Source organism: Muntiacus reevesi, chromosome 22, assembly GCF_963930625.1.
Source record: "Muntiacus reevesi chromosome 22, mMunRee1.1, whole genome shotgun sequence".
Classification (NCBI taxonomy): Eukaryota; Metazoa; Chordata; class Mammalia; order Artiodactyla; family Cervidae; genus Muntiacus; species Muntiacus reevesi.
This window is the reverse complement of record NC_089270.1, coordinates 11,291,226-11,314,600: the sequence shown is the minus strand read 5'-3', so window position 1 is coordinate 11,314,600 and position 23,375 is coordinate 11,291,226. Positions and strand designations below refer to the sequence as shown.

The following is a 23,375-nucleotide window of genomic DNA, read 5'->3' as shown; positions in this document are numbered from 1 at the left end:
CAGCCCAGCACATACATTTTAGGGAACGTGATTTCCATTTCTTGTATTCTCTAAGGAAAAGGAATCCCAAGCACTTAAAGTCAGAGTCAGATAAGCCTTTTTTTTTTTTTCCCCTAAATGAGCAATTCTATGAGCTGGCAGAAGACACCAAAGAATAAAGGGAAATTGAGCTGGGAAATTCCATTAACCATAGGTATCCTGACCTAGGGGCTTCCCAGGTGGTGCAGTGGTATAGAATCTTGTGTCTGCCTGCCAGTGCAGCAGACGCAAGAGACGCGGGTTCAATCCCTGGCTCGAGAAGACCTCTGGAGTAGGAAATGAAAACTCACTCCAGTATTCCTGCCTGGAAAATTCCATGGACAGAGGAGCCTGGTGGGCTACAGTCCATAAGGTCAGAAAGAGTCACACATGACTGAGCATGCACACCCTATCTGGACCTAAGGGGAACTATGTCCTAGTTATCACCATGACCCAGTCAGAATAATAAAAAATAATAACAACAAATATTTATTGATATGTCCCAGGTAGTGTTCTTAGTGTTTGACATTTATTAACTCACTAATCCTCATCACAAAAGGAAATAGCTGCAACTCCTCTTTTTAATTTTCCTGTAACCCTTTGTTTTTGTTGTTCAGTCGCTAAGTCATGTCCAGCTTTGTGACCCCATTGACTGCAGTATGCCAGTTTCCTCTGTCTTCCACTATATCTCCAGGAGTTTGCTCAAATTTCAAGTTCACTGAGTCAATGATGCTGTCTAACCATCTTATCCTCTGCCACCCCCTTCTCCATTTGCCTTCAATCTTTCCCAGCTTCAGGGTGTTTTTTTTTTTTTTTTTTTTTTTTTTTACAGTGAATCAGGTGGTCAAAGTACTAGAGCTTCAGTTTTAGCCTCAGTCCTTCCAATGAATATTCAGGGTTGATTTCCTTTAGGATTGACTGGTTTGATCTCCTTGTATTCTGAGAAACTCTCAAGAGTCTTCTCCAGCAGCACAGTTTAAAAGCATCAATTCTCTGGCACTCAGCCTTTATGATCCAATTCTCACATCTGTACATGACTACTGGAAAAACCATAGCTTTGAGTGTACAGACTTCTGTCAGCAAAGTGATGTCTCTATTTATTATTTTGTCTAGATTTGTCATAACTTTCCTTCCAAGGAACAAACATCTTTTAATGTCATGGCTACAGTGACCATCTGCCGTGATTTTGGAGCCTGAGAAAATAAAATGTCACTGTTGCCACTTTTTCCCCTTCTATGGGCCATGAAGTGATGCAGCCAGATACCACAATCTTGGTCTTTTCAATGTTGAGTTTCAAGCCAGCTTTTTCACTCTCCTCTCTCACCCTCATCAAGAGGCTCTTTAGTTCCTCTTCACTTTCTGCCATTACAGTGGTTTCATCTGCATATCTGAGGTTGTTGATATTTCTCTTGGCAATCTTGATTCCAGCTTGTGATTCATCCAGCCTGGTGTTTCACATGATGTACTTGCATATAAGTTAAACAAGCAGTGTGACAATATAAAGCCTTGTCATACTCCTTTCCCTACTTTGAACCAGTCAGTTGTTTCACGTCTGGTTCTAACTGTTGCTTCTTGACCTTCATACAGATTTCTCAGGAGACAGGTAAGGTGGTCTGGTATGCCCATGGATTTTCCTCAGTTCATTGTGATCCACACAGTCAAAAGCTTTCATGGAGTCAACGACGCAGAAGTAGATGTTTTTCTGGAACTCCTTTGCTTTCTCCATGACCTATTGAATGTTTGCAATTTGATCTTTTGATCCCTTTCTTAGTTGGCAGTATTTGGAATATTTATTTATGTATTAATTTATTTATTCACTCATGTTCTCCTTCATGCCAAAACTTTCCCAGGCTGGAGCAGAGTTTGGTGAAATGACTCCATGGTGGCCTGGCCAGTGCTGACCACCACCTTCCAGCCATATGTGATTCTCAGAAAAGTGCCCTGGGTCAGGCACTGGGTTTAAGCTGGAGTGTCCACACTCATGCCTTCCTGAAGCATTTTGGCAGCCTTGGCAACAATCATCTTGATATCTATTGAAGAACAATAGGTGTTTGTGTGACAGTTCTGGTTTCCTACTGTACCAGTGTTCTTGGGCCTCCACAACGAAGTACCACCGACTAGGGTGGTAGGGGACTTAAATGATGGAAATTCATTTTCTTACAGATCTGGAGGTCAGAATTCCAAGATCAAAGTGTTGGCAGGGTTGGTTCCTTCTAAGGCCTATCTCCTTGGCTTGAAAATGTCCCCTTTCTCTCTGTGACCACACATCTGTGTGTGTCTATGTCCTAATCTCCTCTTCTCATAAGGACACCAGGCCTATGGGGTCAGAGGCCACTCTAGTGACCTCGCTTTATCTTAGTCACCTCTTTAAAGACCTCATCTCTAGGGAACTTCCCTGGTGGCCCAGTGGTTATGAAACCTCCTTGCAATGCAGGGGACATGGGTTTGATCCCTGGTCAGGGTACTAAGATCCCACATGCCACGGGGCAACTAAGCCTGATGACCACAACTACTGAGTCTGCATGCTCTGGAGCTCATGTGCCCAAACTGGAGAGGCCGTGTGCCGCAACAAAAGACCCTACAGGCCTCAACTAAGACCTGATGCAGTCAAAATAAATAAAACAAAAACAAACAAAAAGACCCTGTCTGCAAATACGGTCACATTCGGAGGTGCTGGGGGCTAGAATTTTCACATAGGAATTTGGGAGGGGGCGACAATTCAGTCTATAGCATATACTGACAGATAAACTGAGGGGGTACATGAGAATCACTGAATTACAAAAGTTAAGACTTCCAAAGAACATTTACAGAACTTAAAGCCCAGAGAAATAGTGGAAACAGTGGCTGACTTTATATTTTTGGGCTCCAAAATCACTGCAGATGGTATTGCAGTCATGAAATCAAAAGACACTTACTCCTTGAAAGGAAAGTTATGACCAACCTAGACAGCATATTAAAAAGCAGAGACATTACTTTGCCAACAAAGGTCCATCCTGTCAAGGCTATGATTTTTCCAGTAGTCATGTATGGATGTGAGAGTTAGACTATAAAGAAAGCTGAGCAGTGAAGAATTGATGCTTTTGAAGTGTGGTGTTGGAGAAGACTCTTGAGAGTCCCTTGGACTGCAAGGAGATTCAACCAGTCCATCCTAAAGGAGACGAGTCCTGGGTGTTTATTGGAAAGACTGATGTTGAAGCTGAAACTCCAATAGTTTGGCCACCTGATGCGAAGAGCTGACTCATTTGAAAAGACCCTGATGCTGGGAAAGATTGAAGGCAGGAGGATAAGGGGACGACAGAGCATGAGATGGTTTGATGGCATCACTGATTCGATGGACATGAGTTTGGGTGGACTCCAGAAGTTGGTGATGGACAGGGAAGCCTGGCGTGCTGCAGTTCATGGGGTCGCAAAGAGTTGGAGATGACTGGACAACTGAACTGAACTGAAAACCCAGAGAAGTGAAGTGACTGGCCTGAATTTACACTCTTAGTACGTGGTGATAGAACTTGAACCCTGTCTTGCCTTCCCTTTCCTCTCTCCCTCCCCCCTCCCTCCTTCCTACCTTCCAGAAGAGTTGAAAGAACAGCTTCTCTTTGCTCCCTCACCACCTGTGCATGTCTAGCCCTCGACTTAATTTTCTAAGCCTCAGTTTTCCTACATCTAAGATAGGAATCACTGTTCTATCAAAGAACTGTTGAGGGTTAAAATAAGATAATTCAGACAGACCAGGCCTAGCATAAACACAACAGAAATCAATCTCCTTTCCCTTTTCTCTCTGCTCTATTTATTCAGTTATTAATGAATGCTTTAATCGAGTCATTCTTGCACCTAACCGCCTCTCAGCAGACGTGTACCGAGGTTGGTCACACTCAGTGTAGCACTGGATGCAGTGACTGAGCCCACGATCAATGTGGGGACACACACGTACTGATTCCTAATGCCAATACTGGGGATGTCGCCAGAAATGGCCGCAGTGTGAGTTCAGCGCTCGGTGGGGAAAGAGTGTGGCATTAACATGGATCTCAGGGAAGGATTCCTGCCAGGCAGGATGGAGATGTGTGTTACAGAATGAGTTTTCTTTAATGAGCCAAGCAGGAGACAGGGTGCATGGAAACATCAGGATTGGCTGCAGGTCCTGTGAGCTAAGACATGGGCGAGGATGCTTGTGGAAGGGGCTGGAAGGATTAGATTACTTTCTGTACCTCCAGGGCAGCTCTCCTGAGATCCTGCAATCATGGAGATTTGGGAGTGTCTCAGCCAGCATCTCCCAAAGTGAAGTCACCCAGTTGTGTCCGAATCTTTGCGACCCTATGGACTGCAGCCCACCAGGCTCCTCCATCCATGGGATTTTCCAGGCAAGAATGCTGGAGAGGGTTGCTATTTCCTTCTCTAGGGATCAAACCTAGGTCTCCCACGTTGCAGGCAGACTCTTTCCAGTCTGAGCCACTAGAGAATCCCTGTGAACTCCTTCAGAGCCCCTTATTGCTGTCCTTTGCCTGCAAAAGAGAAGCCACTGGCTTACACCCACCTCATCTCCTCTGAGTCCTGTCCCCAGGGCAAACTGCTGATTCCTCTCCAGGAAGCGGATTTTCACATTATAGACTTTGTTCCCGTAAAACACCGCCAGCACGTAGGGCTCCGCCCTGGATTTTGCAGAGCAATCTCGGACCAAGAAGGTGCCATCCTGCAGCAAAAGGAAGAACAGTGATCTTCACGGGTAGTATAATCAGAATACACCTACCAACAGGCACAGCAGTGAAGCCTGTGTGCCTGAGATCCCCACATGGCTTTAGTTTTTGGCAAGCCAGCTCTTTATTCAATTTAATTCAGTAGGTGTTTACTGAAGGTTACAATCCTAAAGGAAATCAACCCTGGATATTTATTGGAAGGACTGATGCTGAAGCTGAAGCTGTAATACTTTGGCCACCTGATGCAAACAGCTAACTCACTGGAAAAGACCCTGATGCTGGTAAAGATTGATGGCAGGAAAAGAAGGGGGTGACAGAGGATGAGAGGGTTGGATGGCATCATTGACTTGATGGACATGAGTTTGAGCAAACTCCAAGAGATAGTGAAGGACAGGAAAGCCTGGAGAGCTGCAGTCCATGGTGTCGCAAAGAGACACAACTGAGCGGCTCAACAACAACGTGTCTAGGGGTTGTTGCTATTTTGTGAGAAGTGCACCAGTCAGATCACAACACCCTCTTCTTCCAAATCTTCCAGCATCCCCCGCTGTCCTCAGTGCCATGCCTGCAACTATAACATGATGTTCACGGACCAAGGTACTAGACTCTTCTGCAGTCTTATCTCGGTCACTCCTGCAGCCTCCAGCCTTGGGATGATGGTGCTGGTCAAGCTACCATTTCCCAGGGGCACCATCTTGCTTCCGGGTTCTTAGTGTTTGCACAAGCCACCCCCTCTGACTTCCCCTTCCTCCCCTCTCTGGGGGTGCTTTCCTCCATCTGCCAAGGTTCATGCATTTCCTGTTCTGTTAATGTTCACGCTATTATTGTAGAGACAGTGGGAACCACCACAGTCTCTGAGTTAAGAGAGGATTTGAGCATTGACGGCGATCCTCCGCATGGGGAGATGGCTTCAGTAACTGATGTCAAAGTGAGTGGAAAGACTTATGAAGGAGAAATAGAAAATAGAACCTGGGCTGAGGTGACAGGAAGTGCAGGGCAAAGAAGAGGAGACAACAAAACGTTCCAAATTGATGTCTCCGAGATGGACTGAAACTCGGAAGCATCAGTGTCATGGAAGCCGAGGGGGGACAGTGGAGGTTTCCAAAAGAAGGCCAACAGTGTGAAATGGTCTGAAGGCTGTAACTAGACAAGCTATAAATATAATATCAAATAATCAGGCACACCCTGGGGAGTAGCTCAGGATGAAGGTCTGATCATAAAAGGCTAAGAAATGGAGCAATCTTCCTGAACAGGTACACATATAAGGCTTAGTTCTGTGGCTACATCATGTCAGTTATATGAGGAAAAATACTGAAAAATCTTTAACTGTAATTGCATCGATTCTTGGATATGTAGTTATAAATAATCTGTAGAGTAGATTCAGTTAAGTATGTACAGTACTGTGCATTCTTTATATGATAGGTATTATATATGATAATTTATATTTGTAATTATCTCCTCTATCAACTATATTTCATAGCTATATGTTTATAGATATTATATACATGCATATATAATAATGATTATAATACTCTGTAATAACACTATAAATAAATTTATAAATAGTACTATAAAACTTTAGTGATGCCATGATGCTGGCAGCTAAAGTTTACTGAAAACTTCTCTCAAGATGCCAAGCACTTTATACACATTTCATTTGATCCTTATATAAGGCTTGAGGAGGTGTTTTATCCCCATTTTACAGGTAAGGGAATTAGGTTCTAATTATCTACGTGGATCCCCTGACACGTAGCTGATCAGAGCTAATCAAAGAAATACCAAAAAGCCAAGGCCACATTCTTGCTATAAATACACCAATCTCCAAGTGCATAATGTGAGTTTAAGGAATTTTCTGGAACCTGTTTTGCCAACAACATTCAGCCATAATTAAAGCCTTAAGACTCAAGCACAGAACATAGCCAAAGATTAGAAAGGGGAGGAGGCCAGGACATGTGGCTGGTTTGGGGGTTTATCACTGAACACCCTGCAATGAGTTTGTCACAGTGAATGTGGGCAACCCTGCAATTTGAAATAAATTATCTTACATAAGTGGGAAACGTGTTTTGACAAAACTGAGGCAAACCAAGTAGGAAAATATGAAGTCATTCAGCTGAGATTCTGTTTTTCAATGCTTTTTGGGAAACAGGCACATGGAGGGGAGGGAAGGGAGCCTTGGAAATGCCCACATGTAGCTGGAAGGGCGTCATACGGCGTGTACACTGCCCGTCTAGCAGCATCCGCACAAGGCGCTCCTGGAGGTAGGTCTTCTAAGAGCTAGTTTTCCCTTGGGGAAGAGACTCGGGGAGTGTGATGGCTGATTAGCCAAGAAGAGACAGGGTTGGAGCTGGCACAGCTATGCCACCATTAGACCCAGCAGAGGTCAGCCGCGCGTGGGATTCCTTGGGGGAAGGGAAGGGAGAGTCCTCGAGGCAAGCACCACCCAGCCACCTATGAGTCCTTTCTAGTCCCTTCTAGAAAATAAAGAACTACAGTGCCTGCTAGAGGCCTCTGTGATCTTTTGAAAACAGCGCTGATCTTTAATACAGGTTCTGCCACTTTTCTCCACCTTGTAATTGAAACCTTAGCCTCGGTTTCCTTATCTAGAGAACGAGATAGTTTTGCCAATTCCTAATACGTTCAGGATACTTTGTTATCAGACATATTAATTTCCTACCACTACTATAACAAATTTGTATGGCCTCAATGGACTAACATACAAATTTATTCTCCTACAGTTCTGGGGATTGAAGTTTGACACGGGACTCACTGGGTTTAAATCCAGGTGCCAGCAGGGCTGTGTTCCTTCTAGAGATTCTAGGGGAGAATGTATTTCCTTGCCTTTTGCTCTCTAGGCCTGACTCTGAGCCTCCTGTCTCCCACTTCTAAGGACCCTTGTGATTATAGTCAACCTTCCCTGATAATCCAGAATAATTTCCCTATCTCAAGATTCCTAACTTAATTCCATCTGCAAACTTCCTTTCCATATAAGGTGACAGAGACACAGATATTGGGGATTAGAATGTGGATATATCGGTGGGAGGAGCATTATTCTGTTTACCCTAGCAACTTACATATAATTTAACTTAGTAATTTGATACCAATATATTATTTATTATATATTATATATAATGTGTATTAATAATTTAATGATATCAATTCTGAGAGCTAAGTTTTATTAAAATTTATTGGGGACCTGTCATTTATTCACCCATCTGCTAATTAACTAACTCATTCAGTTTTGTATTTCCTCACTCAACAATACAATTGTATTGGTTAGCTGAGGATAAGTTTTGCTGTTCCGTTGGTCCTGAGAACCTTTCTGTCACTTCTAAGCAATCTATTCTAGTTCTTGCACATAGTAGAGTTAGTTGCTTAGCAACTATTTTCTATTTGTGATGATGGTTATAGTAGTGATTTGATCTGATCACAGTTATTCCAGGTAGGTCCTCTCTTTTTTTGATCACATGTATCTTTGGAACCTTTTTTTTTTTCACACGTTTCCACTTGTTTTGAAGTTGAGTCTGGTCATGTGGTTTAGTCTGGTCAATGAAATGTGAGCAGAGATGCAGCGTGTTATATTTGAGAGAATGTGTTGAAAGCCAGTGCCTGATTGGTGTGCGCATACACTGAGATGGAGCCTCTAGCAGTCGGGGTCTACCCACCCAAACCTGTCTTGATCATGAAGTTCAAGAGACAAATACAGTTCTGTTATGCTAAGCAACTGAGATCTTGGGGCTGTTTGTTACTACAGCATAATATATCACACCCTGACTATTACAGCATTCATCGGCCCTGCTATTTCTTAAAAAAGTGAGAGGTAAAAAGCCAACTGTACCTTGGGCAGACCTATAGGAAGGACGTGAATCTTGAACAAAGCAGAAGGAAGGCACCTTCCATTGCAGCCTCCGTTTCTACCCTAGCCTCCACATTTGGTCTCCAAAATAGATCCTAAGCGTTGATTTTACTATTTTCATTTAACAAATAAAGAAACCTGCATTTACAGATGTTTAGGAACTTGAGAAAGTCACACAGCTGATAAGTGGTACAACCAAGTCTCAAATCTAAAACTATTTGAAAACCCGTTTTCAGTGACACCCTCCCCAGCAGTGAGAAATTACAACCTGTGATCTATGGGCAGAAAACTCTAGGATGGCTACAGAAATAATGCAATAGGCCCTGAAGAAGCCATTACCTTGTTCTCCTTCATTAACGCCTCTTCCACTGCCTGGCGACTGTATTCTCCAATGTACCATTCGTTGTGCTGGACATGCTGCAGTATAGATGAAATAGTGTTTTAGAGTCAAAGGGGAGGATTGTTAATTAAAGTTTATTTTTGTTCCACTAGTGCCAAATCATGGGGCTTCCCAGGTGGCACAGTGGTGAAGAAACCCCCTGCCAATGCAGAAGATGTAAGCCGCGTGGTTTCTATCCCTGGGTTGGGAAGATCCCCTAGAGTAGGAAATGGTAACCCACTCCAGTATTGTCTGGAAAATTCCACGGACAGAGGAGCTTGGCGGGTTACAGTTTACAGGGCTGCAAAGAGTCGGATATGACTGAGTGACTGAACACACACACAGTGATCGATCACAGTTGAATTTATAGCAAATATGCAGTAAAAACTGCCTGTCCTTGGATCTTGAGATGGACACAGACAAAGTAACAGCAGTTTAGGAATTGTGAAATTGACATGACAGATCTGTCATTGAAAGTAACCAGAAACATTACTCCATCTACTGAGAAAGGTGTTTTGGCACCAAACTCAAAATGGAGAACAAACCCTTTATCATCAACGTGTTCTGAACCTATACCTGCTGAAGCTTATTGAGGTAGAATTGTATGTTGCTTACGATGCCTATGAGGTCCTAGTCACTATAAAAACAGCAGCGGAGGAAAAGATAGGAGGAGATTGAGAGCATCTTTTAAAAAAATTTTAAATTAATTAAAAAAATTTTTTTTCATTTATTTATTTTTTGCTGCACTGGGTCTTTGTTGCTGTATGGACTTTCTCTAGTTGCACCATGCAGAGGCTACTCTCCAGTTGCAGATTGAAAGCTTCTCATTGCAGTGGCCTCTCTTGTTGCAGAGCATAGGCCGTAGGGCTGCTGGCTTCAGTAGCTGTGGCACATGGGCTTAGCTGCCCTGCGGCATGTGGATTCCTCCCGGATCTGGGATCAAACCCATGTCTCCTGCATTGGCAGGCAGACTCTCAACCACTGGACTACCAGGGAAGTCCTGAGAGCATCTTTATGTCAATTGCCTAAAGTCACCTTTAGGTGACTGATAGGACGGGGTTTTGAACGCTAGTCTGTCTGGCTTTCTCTCTGTGCCATGGTATCATACTTACACAAATTTATTTCTTTTGATTATCAAATCTGCCACAGCAGAGAGAAGCTAGGGCAGTCAGGGAGATGTGCCATGGATCTGCAATTCCTTTACTGAGTTCCAAGGATAATCATATTAAATAACCCTTTCCATGAGTCCAACATCTCCAAGGCCCTCCCTCATTCTTATCCCAGCCCATGGCCGCAAGAACCCTGTGGGGCAGGCTGCCAGGACCGTGGAGGCTCAGGAAGTCACTGTTCCAGGCAGCAAGAACAAGGGATGTGACATCAGGTCTTTGGTCTTCAAAGTCCCTGGTCCTCCCAGCGCAAACCTGATCTTGGGATGATCAGGGTTCACCAAGCATATGTGAGCATCACTGGGAAAGGCATGGGCCAGCTTCCCCCCAACTCTCCAGCTTCACTTTTTGCCCCCACCACCCCTCTCCCCGACTCCAGCTGGCCAGCCAGTTGTGTTTGCTCTTGTCTGGACACACACAGCTTCACGGCTTGGCACGAGCTAGCCCCGCTGCCTGGGATCTCTTTGGCTCCTCTCGCCTCCTCCGCCCTGGCTCTGCCATTGTCTTCCATGAAGCTGGGGGTCAGAGTCACCTCCTGCTTGAGCATCTTTTGGAATGAACCCCTTTTCCTAGTCCCTACTGCCAGGGGCGGATGTGTGCTGGAAGGTCCAGAGGTGGGACCTGCTCCCCTCCAACAAAGTCAGGTACTAGGTTTCAGAACAAAGGGCAACCCAGAGCCCCACTTCCCTGTGGAAGAGGGAGCTCTCTGTGCTGAGAAAGGCCTGCTGCTTCTGGGGGGCTTCTCTGCCACTCTGGGAGCCTGGCAGGGCTCAGCGACACTGTGCTGTTTCTACTCTGATGTTGTTTGTTGAAGCTGGAGCTAATTCTTCCCTGGTAGCTCAGTTGGTAAAGAATCTGCCTGCAATGCAGGAAACCCTGGTTCGATTCCTGGGTTGGGAAGATCCCCTGGAGAAGGGACAGGCTGCCCACTCCAGTATTCTTGGGCTTCCCTGGTGGCTCAGTTGGTAAAGAATCCTCCTGCATTGTGGGAGACCTGGGTTTGATTCCTGGGTTGGGAAGATCCCCTGGAGAAGGGAACGGCTATTAGAGATTTCATAACTCTGTAGTTCTCCAGGTTTGATCATGAGTGTGAGCTGGTGTGTTTAGGTGCTGTTCAAACACAGGGTGAGGCAATTCTGAACGACCTGGAGGGAGAGATGGGCCCCTTTCACTTTTCTTTCCAGCCCTCTGAATAATCCAACAGGGGTGCTTCATATTTTGGTGCTTAATATCACTATGACATTTCTTTTATTTTTTTTTAATATCTCAATTTTTTAATGGAGGGATTGTATTTATTTATTTTTATGTATCTATTTATTTATTTTTGACCATGCTGCACAGCATGTGGGACCCTAGTTCCCGAACCAGAGACCAAACCTGTGCCCCCTGCATTGGAAGGGCAGAGTCTTAAATCCTGGACCACCAGGGAAGCCTCTTGTTCTGGCATCCCTAATCTCTGCTTATGCTGAGGTCCATTAGTGAGTGATGGCATCCTACTACGGTATAATAGCCTTATTTCATTTGAGCTAAAATGAATTTTTTTTAAAGATGTGATAAAATATATACACTATGTGTGTGTCCTCTGTTGTTTCTGACTCTTTGTGACCCCATGGACAGAGGAGCCTGGTGGGCTACAGTCCTTGGGGTCTCATAGGCAAGAATACTGGAGTGAGTTGCTGCTTCCTACTTCAGGAGGTCTTCCTGACACAGGGGTGGAACCCAAGTCTCTTGCATCTCCTGTGTTGGGAGGTAGATTCTTTACCACTGTGCCACCCGAGAAGCCCCTATACACAACAGATTTACCATGTAACCATTTTCAAGTGTACAATGCAATGACGTTGAGCACATTCACATGGCTTTGCAGCCATCACACTATTCAGCTCCAAAACGCTTTCATCATACCGAACTGAAACACTCTACACGTTCAACAATAACTCCTCTGGTAGCCACCATTCTGCTTTCTGGTTCTGTGAATTTACTTATTCTACAAGTAGACTCTATCCTGGTCTTTTTGTGTCTGGCTTATTTCACTTAGTGTTATGTTTTTAAGGTTCATCTATTTTGTAATGTGTCAGGATTTCATTCCTTTTTACAACTGAATAATGTTACTATATTTCATTTACCCATTTATTTGTTAATAAACATTTGGGCTGTTTCTACTTCACAGCTGTTGTAAATAATGCTGCTGTCAACATGAGTGTACAAAATTTTGTTCGAGTCCCTGCTTTCATTTCTTTGGGTGTATACCTAGAAGTAGAATGCCATGGTTAATTTTAAGACTACTTTCTATGTATGTAATACTGGTTTAATAAAGCAATGATGTAAAATGAAAAAAAAGTATAACATTATTATAGATAATATACGGATAGGCCACAGATCATAAACATGCATTCAAATAGTTGAAATCAGGGAAACCCTGGTTTAGTGCAAGCCTCTCCCATGCCTGAAGAATCCAGGTTCTGGGAGGGGTGTAATTTTTGGATAGATACCTAGGTAGGATTCTGGGATTCCAGTGCTTATGAAGGAGATGATGAAAAGGAAGCCAGGTATGTAAGATGGGGCAATAGATGAACTATGCACAAATATTTCTATGCGCATACCATGTGCAAACTGTGTGCAAAGTCAAATTTAAGAGTATGAGACTTCTTTTAGAATTAAGGTCAAAATTAACACTAAGTATAAGGACAACCAATGGCACTTGGAACATTGCAGGAATATGAGCAATTGTTCCAGTAGTCACGTATGGATGTGAGAGTTGGACTGTGAAGAAGGCTGAGCACCGAAGAATTGATACTTTTAAGTGTAGTGTTGGAGAAGACTCTTGAGAGTCCCTTGGGCAACAAGCAGATCAAACCAGTTAGTCCTAAAGGAAATCAGTCCGGAATATTCATTGGAAGGACAGATGTGGAAGCTGAAACCCCAATACTTTGGCCATCTGATGTGAAGAACTGATTCTTTAGAAAAGACTCTTATGCTGGGAAAGATCTTCAATCTTTGCCAGGAAGATTGGTCCCCAGGAGAAAGGGATGCCAGGAGATGATATGGGTGGATGGCATCACCAATTTGATGGACATGAGTCAGCAATCTCCGGGAGTTGGTGACAGGCAGGGAAGCCTGGAGTGCTGCAGTCCATGAGGTCACGAAGAGTAGGACATGACTGAGAGACTGAACTGAACTGAACTGAACTGAACTGACTAGAGATATTCTATGTGCTCTGCTCCTGCTTAAAATCTTTAGCAAGCTCTGTAGCAGAACTCTTAGCCTATGAGGCTACGGAATGGAGACCCGGGTAGAACACGTCCTTCTGTGCCTTATCATGAAAGACTTTAATAAGTAATGTTGCAACATGATGGAGGGAAGAGGGTAGAAGCTAAAAGAAAGTTTTATGCCCCCCCTCCCCCCATACAGGTGAGCGTAAGTGCAGCACGGCCTGAGAAGAACTGGTTGTGGGAACGGAAAATATTTTACAAAGAAAGCAGGAAATAGATGAAGGACAAGCAAGAATCCGTTTACTATTACATCTGTTTGCATCTCTGCCCCTCTTTACATCTCCCCTGGGGCAGAGACCATAACTTCTAGCACGTTGTCTGGTATAGAATAAGTGCTCAGTAAATGCTTGCTGAACTGTTCAAATGAAATGAGTGTACAACTTGTGAATCTTCTGTTGGGAAAACAGTTGCAATATATAAATCTTCATCAATTGCAGAACACTACCAATACACATACAATTCAGTTCTAAATATCTCTATTTTTTGGATCAATTTAAAGAAAAGCACTTTTAGAATATGGAAGTATGCAAGTTGAAGAATTTAGTGAAATGGCAAGATGCAATGTTATACAGCAAAATATTTTTAAAAATATTAACCCCCAATAATATATAGCCAGAGGGAGAAATCTCAGAGTGAATTGTAATGATCTCCTTTTTAGGCATTGTTCTAGAAAGCTCTCTTTAGGTGTTGTGTGAGCATGCTCAGTTGCTTCAGTCATGTCCAGCTCTTTGTGATCCCATGGACCGTAGCCCACCAGGCTCCTCTGTCCATGGGATTCTCCAGGCAAGAATACTAGAGTGGGTTGCCATTCCATTCTCCAAGGGATCTTCCCGACCCAGAGAGCGAACCTGCATCTCCTGCATTGCAGATGGATTCTTTACTACTGAGCCACCAAGGAAGCCCCTATTTAGGAGCTAAGGTCATCTAAAAAAGTGCTGTAGGAAGTGTCTGTTTTACCTTGCCATCAGACCTTGCGGGGAAAGGTTTCTTCCTGCTCGTGATTTTATGAAGTAGTGGATTTTCCTGAGGGCCAGAGCCGGCTGGAGACTGACATCTCTGAGGAGCATAGGATGGCATGCTTTCTTTATGATCTGGGAAAAATAAATTCACATTTAAATATGACTATGCTGGAACCCATCACTCCCTCCGGGGTCTATGGCAACTTGATCTCTACCGCCATCATCTCACTCTTGAGAGCAGTCTCTTCTGGACTGTTCTCTTGCTTCAGATTTTGTCCCTGTCTCCCTAGGGCATTTGGAGTCACCTTCAAAAAATGTAATTCTGACTTTACTACACCCCTGGTACACATTCTTCCATGAGGACCTGGAAGAAAATCCAAATATTTAAACTTCTGTCAATAAGGTCCTGTATAATCTTTCTCTTCTTATTTCTTCATCCATCCTCCACTGACCATGCTGTCCTGGCTGTGATGAACTCTGCTGAGTTTCTTAAACAAGCCAAGCTTGTTTCCAACTCAGAAAATGCCATTTGTTTTAAAATGCAAAAGAATAACTTTTTGTTTTAATGGATCATCTTTTATAACCTGAAAGAATGACTAATAGACAATTTACGGTTATTCAGACTTGGGCACTTGGCAGATACTTTACTAAAAATGAACAAAGTGAGCCTGTCACTTAATGGAAAACAACTGGCAGTATTTGTGGCCAAGTTTAAAATTAGACTTTTGAAGTGCAAACTGGAGTTTGGAAAAACTTGTATCTGCCACATTGACTTAATAGCATATCCACAGTTGGACTTTTCTGATGAGATTGGAGGTATTACTTACAAACGTGATTTTTAAAATATTATATAATAAAATATGTTAATGTGGGAAAGATCTGCTCAAGTCTGTGAATCACTGTTTTCCAGTGACTAATATATGGTGCTACAAAATTATGCCTGGGTAGGAGTCTTTAAAAGGGAAGATAGACCAATGGATTTCATAGTAACAGAATACAAAAAGCTCATTCAAAGGGTTTTGATTTCGCACGGCACCTAAGCTTTAAGATACTACCACTTTGTCAAGTTTTGATGTGGTATATTCTCTACTTCAATAAAAATGACATGTTTTCACTGTGTCACTCCAGTAAACACTAAAAGAAATGAATTTCAAGAAATTAAGGTCACAAGGCAATATCAATAACCTCAGACATTCAGATGATCCCACACTTAGGGCAGAAAGTGAAGAAGAACTAAAGAGCCTCTTGATGAAAGTGAAACAGGAGAGTGAAAAAGTTGGCTTAAAACTCAGCCTTCAGAAAACTAAGATCACGGCATCTGGTCCTATCACTTTGTGGCAAATAGATGGGGAAACAGTGGAAACAGTGACAGACTTTATTTTGGGGGGCTCCAAAATCACTGCAGGTGGTGACTGCAGCCATGAAATTAAAAGACACTTGCTCCTTGGAAGGAAAGTTATGACCAACCTAGACAGCATACTAAAAAGCAGAGATATTACTTTGCCAACAAAGGTCCGTCTAGTCAAGGCTATGGTTTTTCCAGTGGTCATGTACGGATGTGAGAGTTGGACTGTGAAGAAAGCTGAGCGCCGAAAAATTGATGCTTTTGAACTGTGGTGTTGGAGAAGACTCTTGAGAATCCCTTGGACTGCAAGGAGATCCAACCAGTCCATCCTAAAGGAGATCAGTCCTGGGCATTTGTTGGAAGGACTGATGTTGAAGCAGAAACTCCAATACTTTGGCCACCTGATGTGAAGAGCTGACTCATTTGAAAAGACCCTGATGCTGGGAAAGACTGAAGGCGGGAGGAGAAGGGGACGAGGATGAGGTGGTTGGATGGCATCACCGACTCAATGGCATGGGTTTGAGTAAGCTCCGGGAGTCGGTGATGGACAAGGAGGGCTGGTGTGCTGCGGTTCATGGGGTTGCAAAGAGTCGGACACGACTGAGGGACTGAACTGAACTGAACTGACTGAAGGTCACAAGGAAGAAGTCAGTTGTTAGAAGGCATGCTTAACAAAGATATTTATAACTATGTTAGTAATTTTAAGCAAGAATTAACTTTATAAAAATGACAAATTGTCAGGGAAGGTTTGACGGGAGGATCCCTGCGTGCTGTCCCTCATGAGCCCTTTGTCCCTCTTCAGGCGGAACAGCACGCTGCTCCCAGGGGCTGAGGTCACTGTGTGAGCAGGCGTGGGTCTCCTTTAGTAAACATTCTCTTTAGGACAAAACTGCTTGTCTTGCTCCCCTTTCTTGAGTTATGGATTGTCTCCTGACCTTGTGACTGACATCACCCCTTGTTCCCTTGGTAACGGTTGCTGTACGTTTGGTTTTCTGATCTCTATCATTCCCGAAAGAAGTTTCTTGTACCACAGCCTATATATACTCATAGAAAAATCATTAAAGCACCTTTGCTCCATCAGAACTTAGGTCCCCGGGTCTTGTCTTTTTCTCTCTCTCTCTCTCTTTCTCTCTTTTACTTTCTTATCGTCGACTCTGTACCACCAGCTTCCGGTACATTAAAGGACCCCAACAACAAACCATTGAGAGCATGAAAACAGAATCATAATAAAATTCTGGACAATGATAACATATAAAATGGAAAAGGAGTTATTAATGTGAATGCAGAATTATAAGTTATTTAGTCTTACTTCAGTCTAAAGAACATAAAGGTTATAATTCTGGTCAGTAGCTTAACAAGAACTTTGAAAGAATGGAATACTTCTCACACACTATGTTTTTTAAGGCAAGGTGCTAAATAAAACATTAGCAAACATTTATATGCCAGTTACCATAACATTTAAGTTATATGTGTATTTATTCTGTTTCTTTTTTGTCATCAAAATGCCAGATTTCTCTGTAAGTTTACTGAGAAGAGCAGAGTACTCCTGAAACACTGAAAGTTCTATTTTGAGGGTTCTGAGGATTGTGATTTTTAATGTGGAGTCTGAGAATATAGGGAATACATGTGTCAAATGTTTGTTGTAGAAAAGTGTTTAGTCACTTAAAGTTTAAATTACATTCATCGTGGTAAGTTAATTTCACTCACCAATTTATAACTAAAAATAGGAATAATGATAAAGAAATCTGTCTTTTCCAATTTTATTTTATAAGGCTAAAAGCTCTACTTTCAGACACAGTGAAGAATCCACATCATCAGAACAAAAGCATCATATGTTTTCTGTATTGTTGAAAAGAGGATATGAACTTCAGAGTTTTAAAATTCAAGCATGCTATTTGTTTATTTGGCTAAATGCTGAAGGTAAGCAATGGAAGAATAGAATTTGAATGTATATATAACTTTCTAGAAAGACAAAAGGGAATAAAAAAGAGATGAATTCAATATATGGCAGGAAAAAAAATCAATGAAAAAGGCAAGTAGGAGGCACAACATAATATAAAAGTTGATTCCAAAATATTAGTAATTACAATAAATATCAATGGTTTAAATTTTGCATTTAAAAACCAGATGCTTTTTGTGTAAAAAGTCCAGTTCTGTGCTAATTATGTGTCTGAAATAAGACACAGAGAGATCATTAATGAAAGGAGTCAGAACCAAGCAAATCCCAACCAAGAGAGAGCTAAGAGAGCTATGGAAATATTTAAAAAAATGACTTTACCAACAGTATTTTACATTTTAATGAAGCAGGACAATAAGACTTATTATTTAAATAGCCATAACTATCTTTTCATCATGGATCGAAACAGTAAGAACGTTCTTGAGAGAAGAAAATAACTGTTATCAGCATTCCCTATCAGTTTGTGTAGCATACATGTGTTCAGTGATTATGAATTTTTCATGATATTGTGACAACTGATTTATTGTATTTCAACTCTGAGTGCCTTGCTTGAATTTTTAAGAATCCTATATGAAAAAGAGCGTTTGGAAATAGCTCTGTGCATCTGTCGTCTATTCAAAGGAGGAGTTAAACAAAACAAACAAACAAAAAAAACTTTGCCATGTGATTTCACCAGAAGTCCTGGATGGATCTTTGCTTAATAAACGAATGAAATTCCCAGTATGTAGTTCCACTACAAGAATTTAGTTGACTTTGTTCTAAAGTAATGGTGGTAATCTTTGGAAAGCTTTACATAAAACACTGCATTTGAGTTTTATAATCCCAGGAAATAGGACTCTCCTACCTGGAGAATGGAGAGTCACATCAATAAAGAGATTAAGGACTTCTCTGCTGGTCCAGGGCTAAGACTCTGCTCCCAATGCAGGAGACCAGGGTTCGATCCCTGGTCAGGAAACTATGTGCTGCAACTAAGAGTTCAGGGTGTTGTTCACAACGTGAATTGTTGTTCACAATGATTTGTGCAACCAATTATATATGTATATATGTATATGTGTATATATGTATATGTATATATATATTTAATAAAGAAGTGACACAGAGTAAATGGAAGAACATTGGGGATAATATGTGTAAGTGGTCAAGAAAGTTAGGATAGTCTAATGAAAATAGTATGGATAAAACATACTGTTATCATACTGATATCAATAATTACTAATATTTAAAAGCTGACATCAGTAGAACCATAATGATATCAACACTTACTGATGGAACCATATTGATATGGTTTACTAATATTTAAAAAAGCTAATGTATATAAAGCTCTTAGCACAGTGCCTGACCCATACTAGTCACTCAATGAATGCTACTACTAATGTTACAGTGTTAATAAAGAAACAGCTCTAGAGCTTTTCTTGAAACATAATAAAACCATTTCATTTTAAGCAGCTCTCCATACCTATTTATTAGCAAATTTTAACTTTCAGTTCAGTTCAGTCACTCAGTCGTGTCCGACTCTTTGTGACCCCATGAACCGCAGCACGCCAGGCCTCCCTGTCCATCACCAACTCCTGGAGTCGACCCAAACTCATGTCTGTTGAGTTGGTGATGCCATCTAACCATCTTATCCTCTTGTCATCCCCTTCTTTTCCTGCCTTCAATCTTTCCCAACATCAGGATCTTTTTAAATGAGGCAGCTCATCACATCAGGTGGCCAAAGTATTGGAGTTTCAGTTTCAACATCAGTCCTTCCAATGAACACCCAGGACTGATCTCCTTTAGGATGGACTGGTTGGATCTCCTTGCAGTCCAAGGGACTCTCAAGCATCTTCTCCAACATCACAGTTCACAAGCATCAATTCTTCAGCACTCAGCTTTCTTTACAGTCCAACTCTCACATCAATACATGACCACTGGAAAAACCATAGCCTTGACTAGATGGACCTTTGTTAACAAAGTATTGTCTCTATTTTAACTTTACCCCATATAAAATTTAAAAAAAATTCTAAGAAAAAAGTCATATATGACAAAAATTTTATAAAATGCAGATAGAAAAAGAAAACTTTAGTGGACAAAAACTGATATAAAGAAGAAAAGAAATCAGCATCTCAAAAGTTAATATGTTTTAGTTATAATCCAAACTTTCAGGTTTCTCTTCCAATATATCAAAATAATTTTCTTTTTTGTCTGGAGATCCATCTACTTAGGCTCCCAACAGGTTAGCTTGAATTTATTTATCAGAAAATTGAGAACAACCTATTTATTCACTAGTAACTGAACAGTCAAGAATAACTGTAAATGGGCATGTGGTAGAATTGACATATATACGCTACCCTGTATGAAATAACTAGCTAATGGGAAGTTGCTGCGTAGCACGGGGAACTCACTCAGCTCAGTGCTCTGTGGGGAGCTAGGGGAGTGGGATGGGGGGTATAAGGGAGGCCCGGGAGGGAGGGGATGTATGTTTATATATAGCTGACTCACATTGTTGTATAGCAGAAACTAACACAATGTTGTAAGCAATTATACTCCTTAAAAATAAATAAATAAATAAATAAATAAAGGACCGTCCTTAAAAAGAAGTATAACTGTATATTTTCAAAATCTTTTCTCATTTGTTAAATTAGGATGATGATACCTACATTGACGGAGAAGTAGGCTTCACTCTTCTACATGTAGAGCACTGTCTCCCTTGCCTGAGACATCCAACTTAAAACTAGCAAACTTTAGAGAGCCCGCTAGACTCAGCGCTCTACACATGACCGGATTGTGTACTGTTTTCTGTGCACTTAATTTCTGCCAAGCGCTGGTTACCCAAGGGTGAATTTTTACCCAGGAGAATGAATCACTGAATACACTGATGGAAAAGTTCAGGCACTGGTCAGTTAAAGGATGAGGCTGTTTCTATTCTGCATTCTTAAGGCCCAGCCCAATTTGGGGCATAAACCACGTACTTGGTGGATATTTGTTGCCCAAAAGAGGAATTGATGATGTTTGAAGGCATTGGAGACAAAAGCATTTTCCCTGTCCATCCCAGGATGTTTCTTTAAGCAAACCTATTTCTTCTAAGATGATTAGAGAGCAGTCTACATAACCCCAGTATGAATGATATACTCCTAGTCAAAGGATGCTTGACTGGACTCATGTCTTTGAAGGCTTTCCACTTCACTAACACTACTGTTCCATTCTTCAACTGCTCTTTATTTTTTTATGTGTTCAAGATTTTGTCTTTCAAGTCAAGACTCTGGATTCCTATTTAATCTATCTGCTTCTCCATCTCTGCAATAATCCCAATTTTAAAACTCCCATCTGTAAAGCCCTTCCTGGCCCATCCAGCCCGTGGACCTTTCACCTGGATCTCCCAAGTCTTTTTGTTTTCATACACCAAGATCTGGCCTCCAAAACTGCCATTTCTGTCATTCAATTTCTAGGAATTGAGCCATGTGGCCATCCTCCTTTAGAAAAGGAGTCCTCTCTTGGGAAACTCTTATTAGTGATGGGTGCATCTGGGGATAATGAGTTTTCCATATTGGTTTCCCCATGTAAGGCCCAGATGGTGTAGGGCAGAAGAGAAATAAGGACATGATGGAGGCTATGGAGGAATCTCTTATTCTCACTGGATCAGTTAGGTAGAGAATCACTGGAGATGGAAAGGAAATGCAAAAAAGAAGGAAAGATATTAAAATGTGTCAGTTGCCTACAATGTGCTAAGCAGAAGACTGCGTGTGTGTGTGTATTAACCCTGTTAGTTAATAGTATTTTAATTTTATGGATGGAGGATGGTAAACCTCAAAGAGGCAGAAGTGGGATCAAGGTCAGCAGAGCACTCAGTCTTCCCACTCTATCCCATGGGGTCTAGCCACAATTCTGTGGCTCAGCACAGAGAGATTGAAAGATTAGGCCTGAACATAGAATCTCTATGGCATAGGGAGTAAAGAAAGAAAGACAAAAGAACATGACATATCTAGTTTGGCCAAATAATACTAACAATATCAAAACCCATCACCAAGAGTAATATAACGCTATATTTATAGGCTACTTTTGACATCTCCATGGACATGGTATCCTTTTGATTTTTATCTTTTCAATGAATTAGTAAGAGAGGTTGGTTTTTATTTTCTCTATTTCACAGACTCTTTTTAAGATAAATATATTTTACAGTCAATGGAATGGTAAAAACTAAAGGTTTGTCAAGAAACAACTGTTGGAGAGGATGGGAAACAATGGGCTTTCATAAGCTGTTGGTCAAACAAAGTGATATGTCTAATTTGGAAAACACATCTAGGGTTGGGCTTCCCTGGTGGTTCAGTGGTAAAGAATCCTCCTGCAATGCAGGAGACATCGTTCAACCCGTGGGTCAGGAAGATACCCTGGAGAAGAAAGTGGAAAGCCACTCCAGTGTTCTTACCTGAGAAATCCCTGGTGGGCTATAGTTCATAGGGTCTCAAGAGTCAGAGCTGATTTAGCAACTAAGCTACCACCGTCTAGTGTCACTGAAGAGAGGAATATTCTAAGATGTGGCCATTTCCCTCTTAAAAAGAGAACTTATCCTATTATGTACTTGGGAAAATATGTACATGTTATATACAAGGGAAAACATCTACAATATTGCTCACAACTAATGTTCATAAGAGGAAAAAGCTGGAAACCACCTAAGTGATCATATTTAATTGTGGATAAAATTTATGTGATATTAACACAATACAATGCCACCTATCAATGAAAACCAGAGAATTACATCTACATGCATCAGCTGAGGGACTCTTAGTTTCACAAAAGCTAATTCATGGTGCAGGAATATCATAGTGTCCTGACTTACCTGCTTATTTTATAATTCTAGGTAAAGAGTTCTTACCTTGGTTTTGCACGGTCGGGTTGCGTGTCATGAATGAAGAGCTAAAGGAAATATTACAATGGAAAGAATGTTAGTATTTTCTACTTTAGCTGGGTCAGTACTCATGGTCTAAATCATATTTACAGAACACTTTATAGTTTACTGGATGAGTTAGAAGAATCATCTGTTTCGTAAAGTGTAGGAGGCTGGTTCCTTCCTTTCTCTAGACAGACTGACATTAGATGTGGAACAAATTGACTGACTCATGTATGTTCTTTCCATGTCACTTCAATGAACACGCATTGCAATCCTTTACTTTTGGAAGCCATGACTCCAGACTCGCCTTGTAGATACGGTCACTATAGAAAACACTACAGCTCCTGCTCTGTAGTATTAATAATTGTTTACCAATTGAGGGTGAGTCATGCATAGCAAGGAAGAAGGGCATAGAAATTATTTCATTTCCTCTTAAAATGTGAGCTAGGTAAGAAAACTGTGTGTAAAGGAAGGAAATCCATAAAGAAAAAAGAATTATAAAAATATAATAAAAGACAGTAAAATAATATGCATTTCTAAACACAGTAACAATGTTACCAAGACTATTTACCAGCAGCTTTAGTTTAGCACTTAATGTTTAGCTTTAGGTAACACTCAGCGCTAATTTTCTGGTTCATTTTGTATTGTGGTCAGCATCCTCATTATAAACTCTTGGTGTTGCTGAAGTTAAATCTAATTATGTGGAGTGTGTTCTATGCCATGATCCTGCAATTGAATAAAGCCTCTGGGTTAATTCAGCAAAATTCATCCCTTTACCAGCAGCAATGAAATCAACTGAAAGCATATCTGGTTTTTGTTATTTCCATGGAAGCCTGGAGTCTTATGACTTGCTTCGCAGACAGAAATGCCATTAGAT

The 23,375-nt window shown here is 41.5% G+C and overlaps 1 protein-coding gene across 1 annotated transcript in view; it reads right to left on the bottom strand.

Moving 5' to 3' along the window:
* The window catches only part of CLNK (cytokine dependent hematopoietic cell linker), a 112,058-nt gene that overhangs the window by 6,036 nt on the left and 82,647 nt on the right, over positions 1 to 23,375 (bottom strand). Inside the window, exons 14-17 of the mRNA XM_065914115.1 lie at positions 22,484 to 22,524; positions 14,328 to 14,461; positions 8,896 to 8,973; positions 4,547 to 4,702 (exon numbers count right to left, since the gene is read on the bottom strand). Coding sequence (XP_065770187.1) covers positions 4,547 to 4,702; positions 8,896 to 8,973; positions 14,328 to 14,461; positions 22,484 to 22,524 — 409 coding nt within the window. The remainder of the gene's footprint in view (positions 1 to 4,546; positions 4,703 to 8,895; positions 8,974 to 14,327; positions 14,462 to 22,483; positions 22,525 to 23,375) is intronic.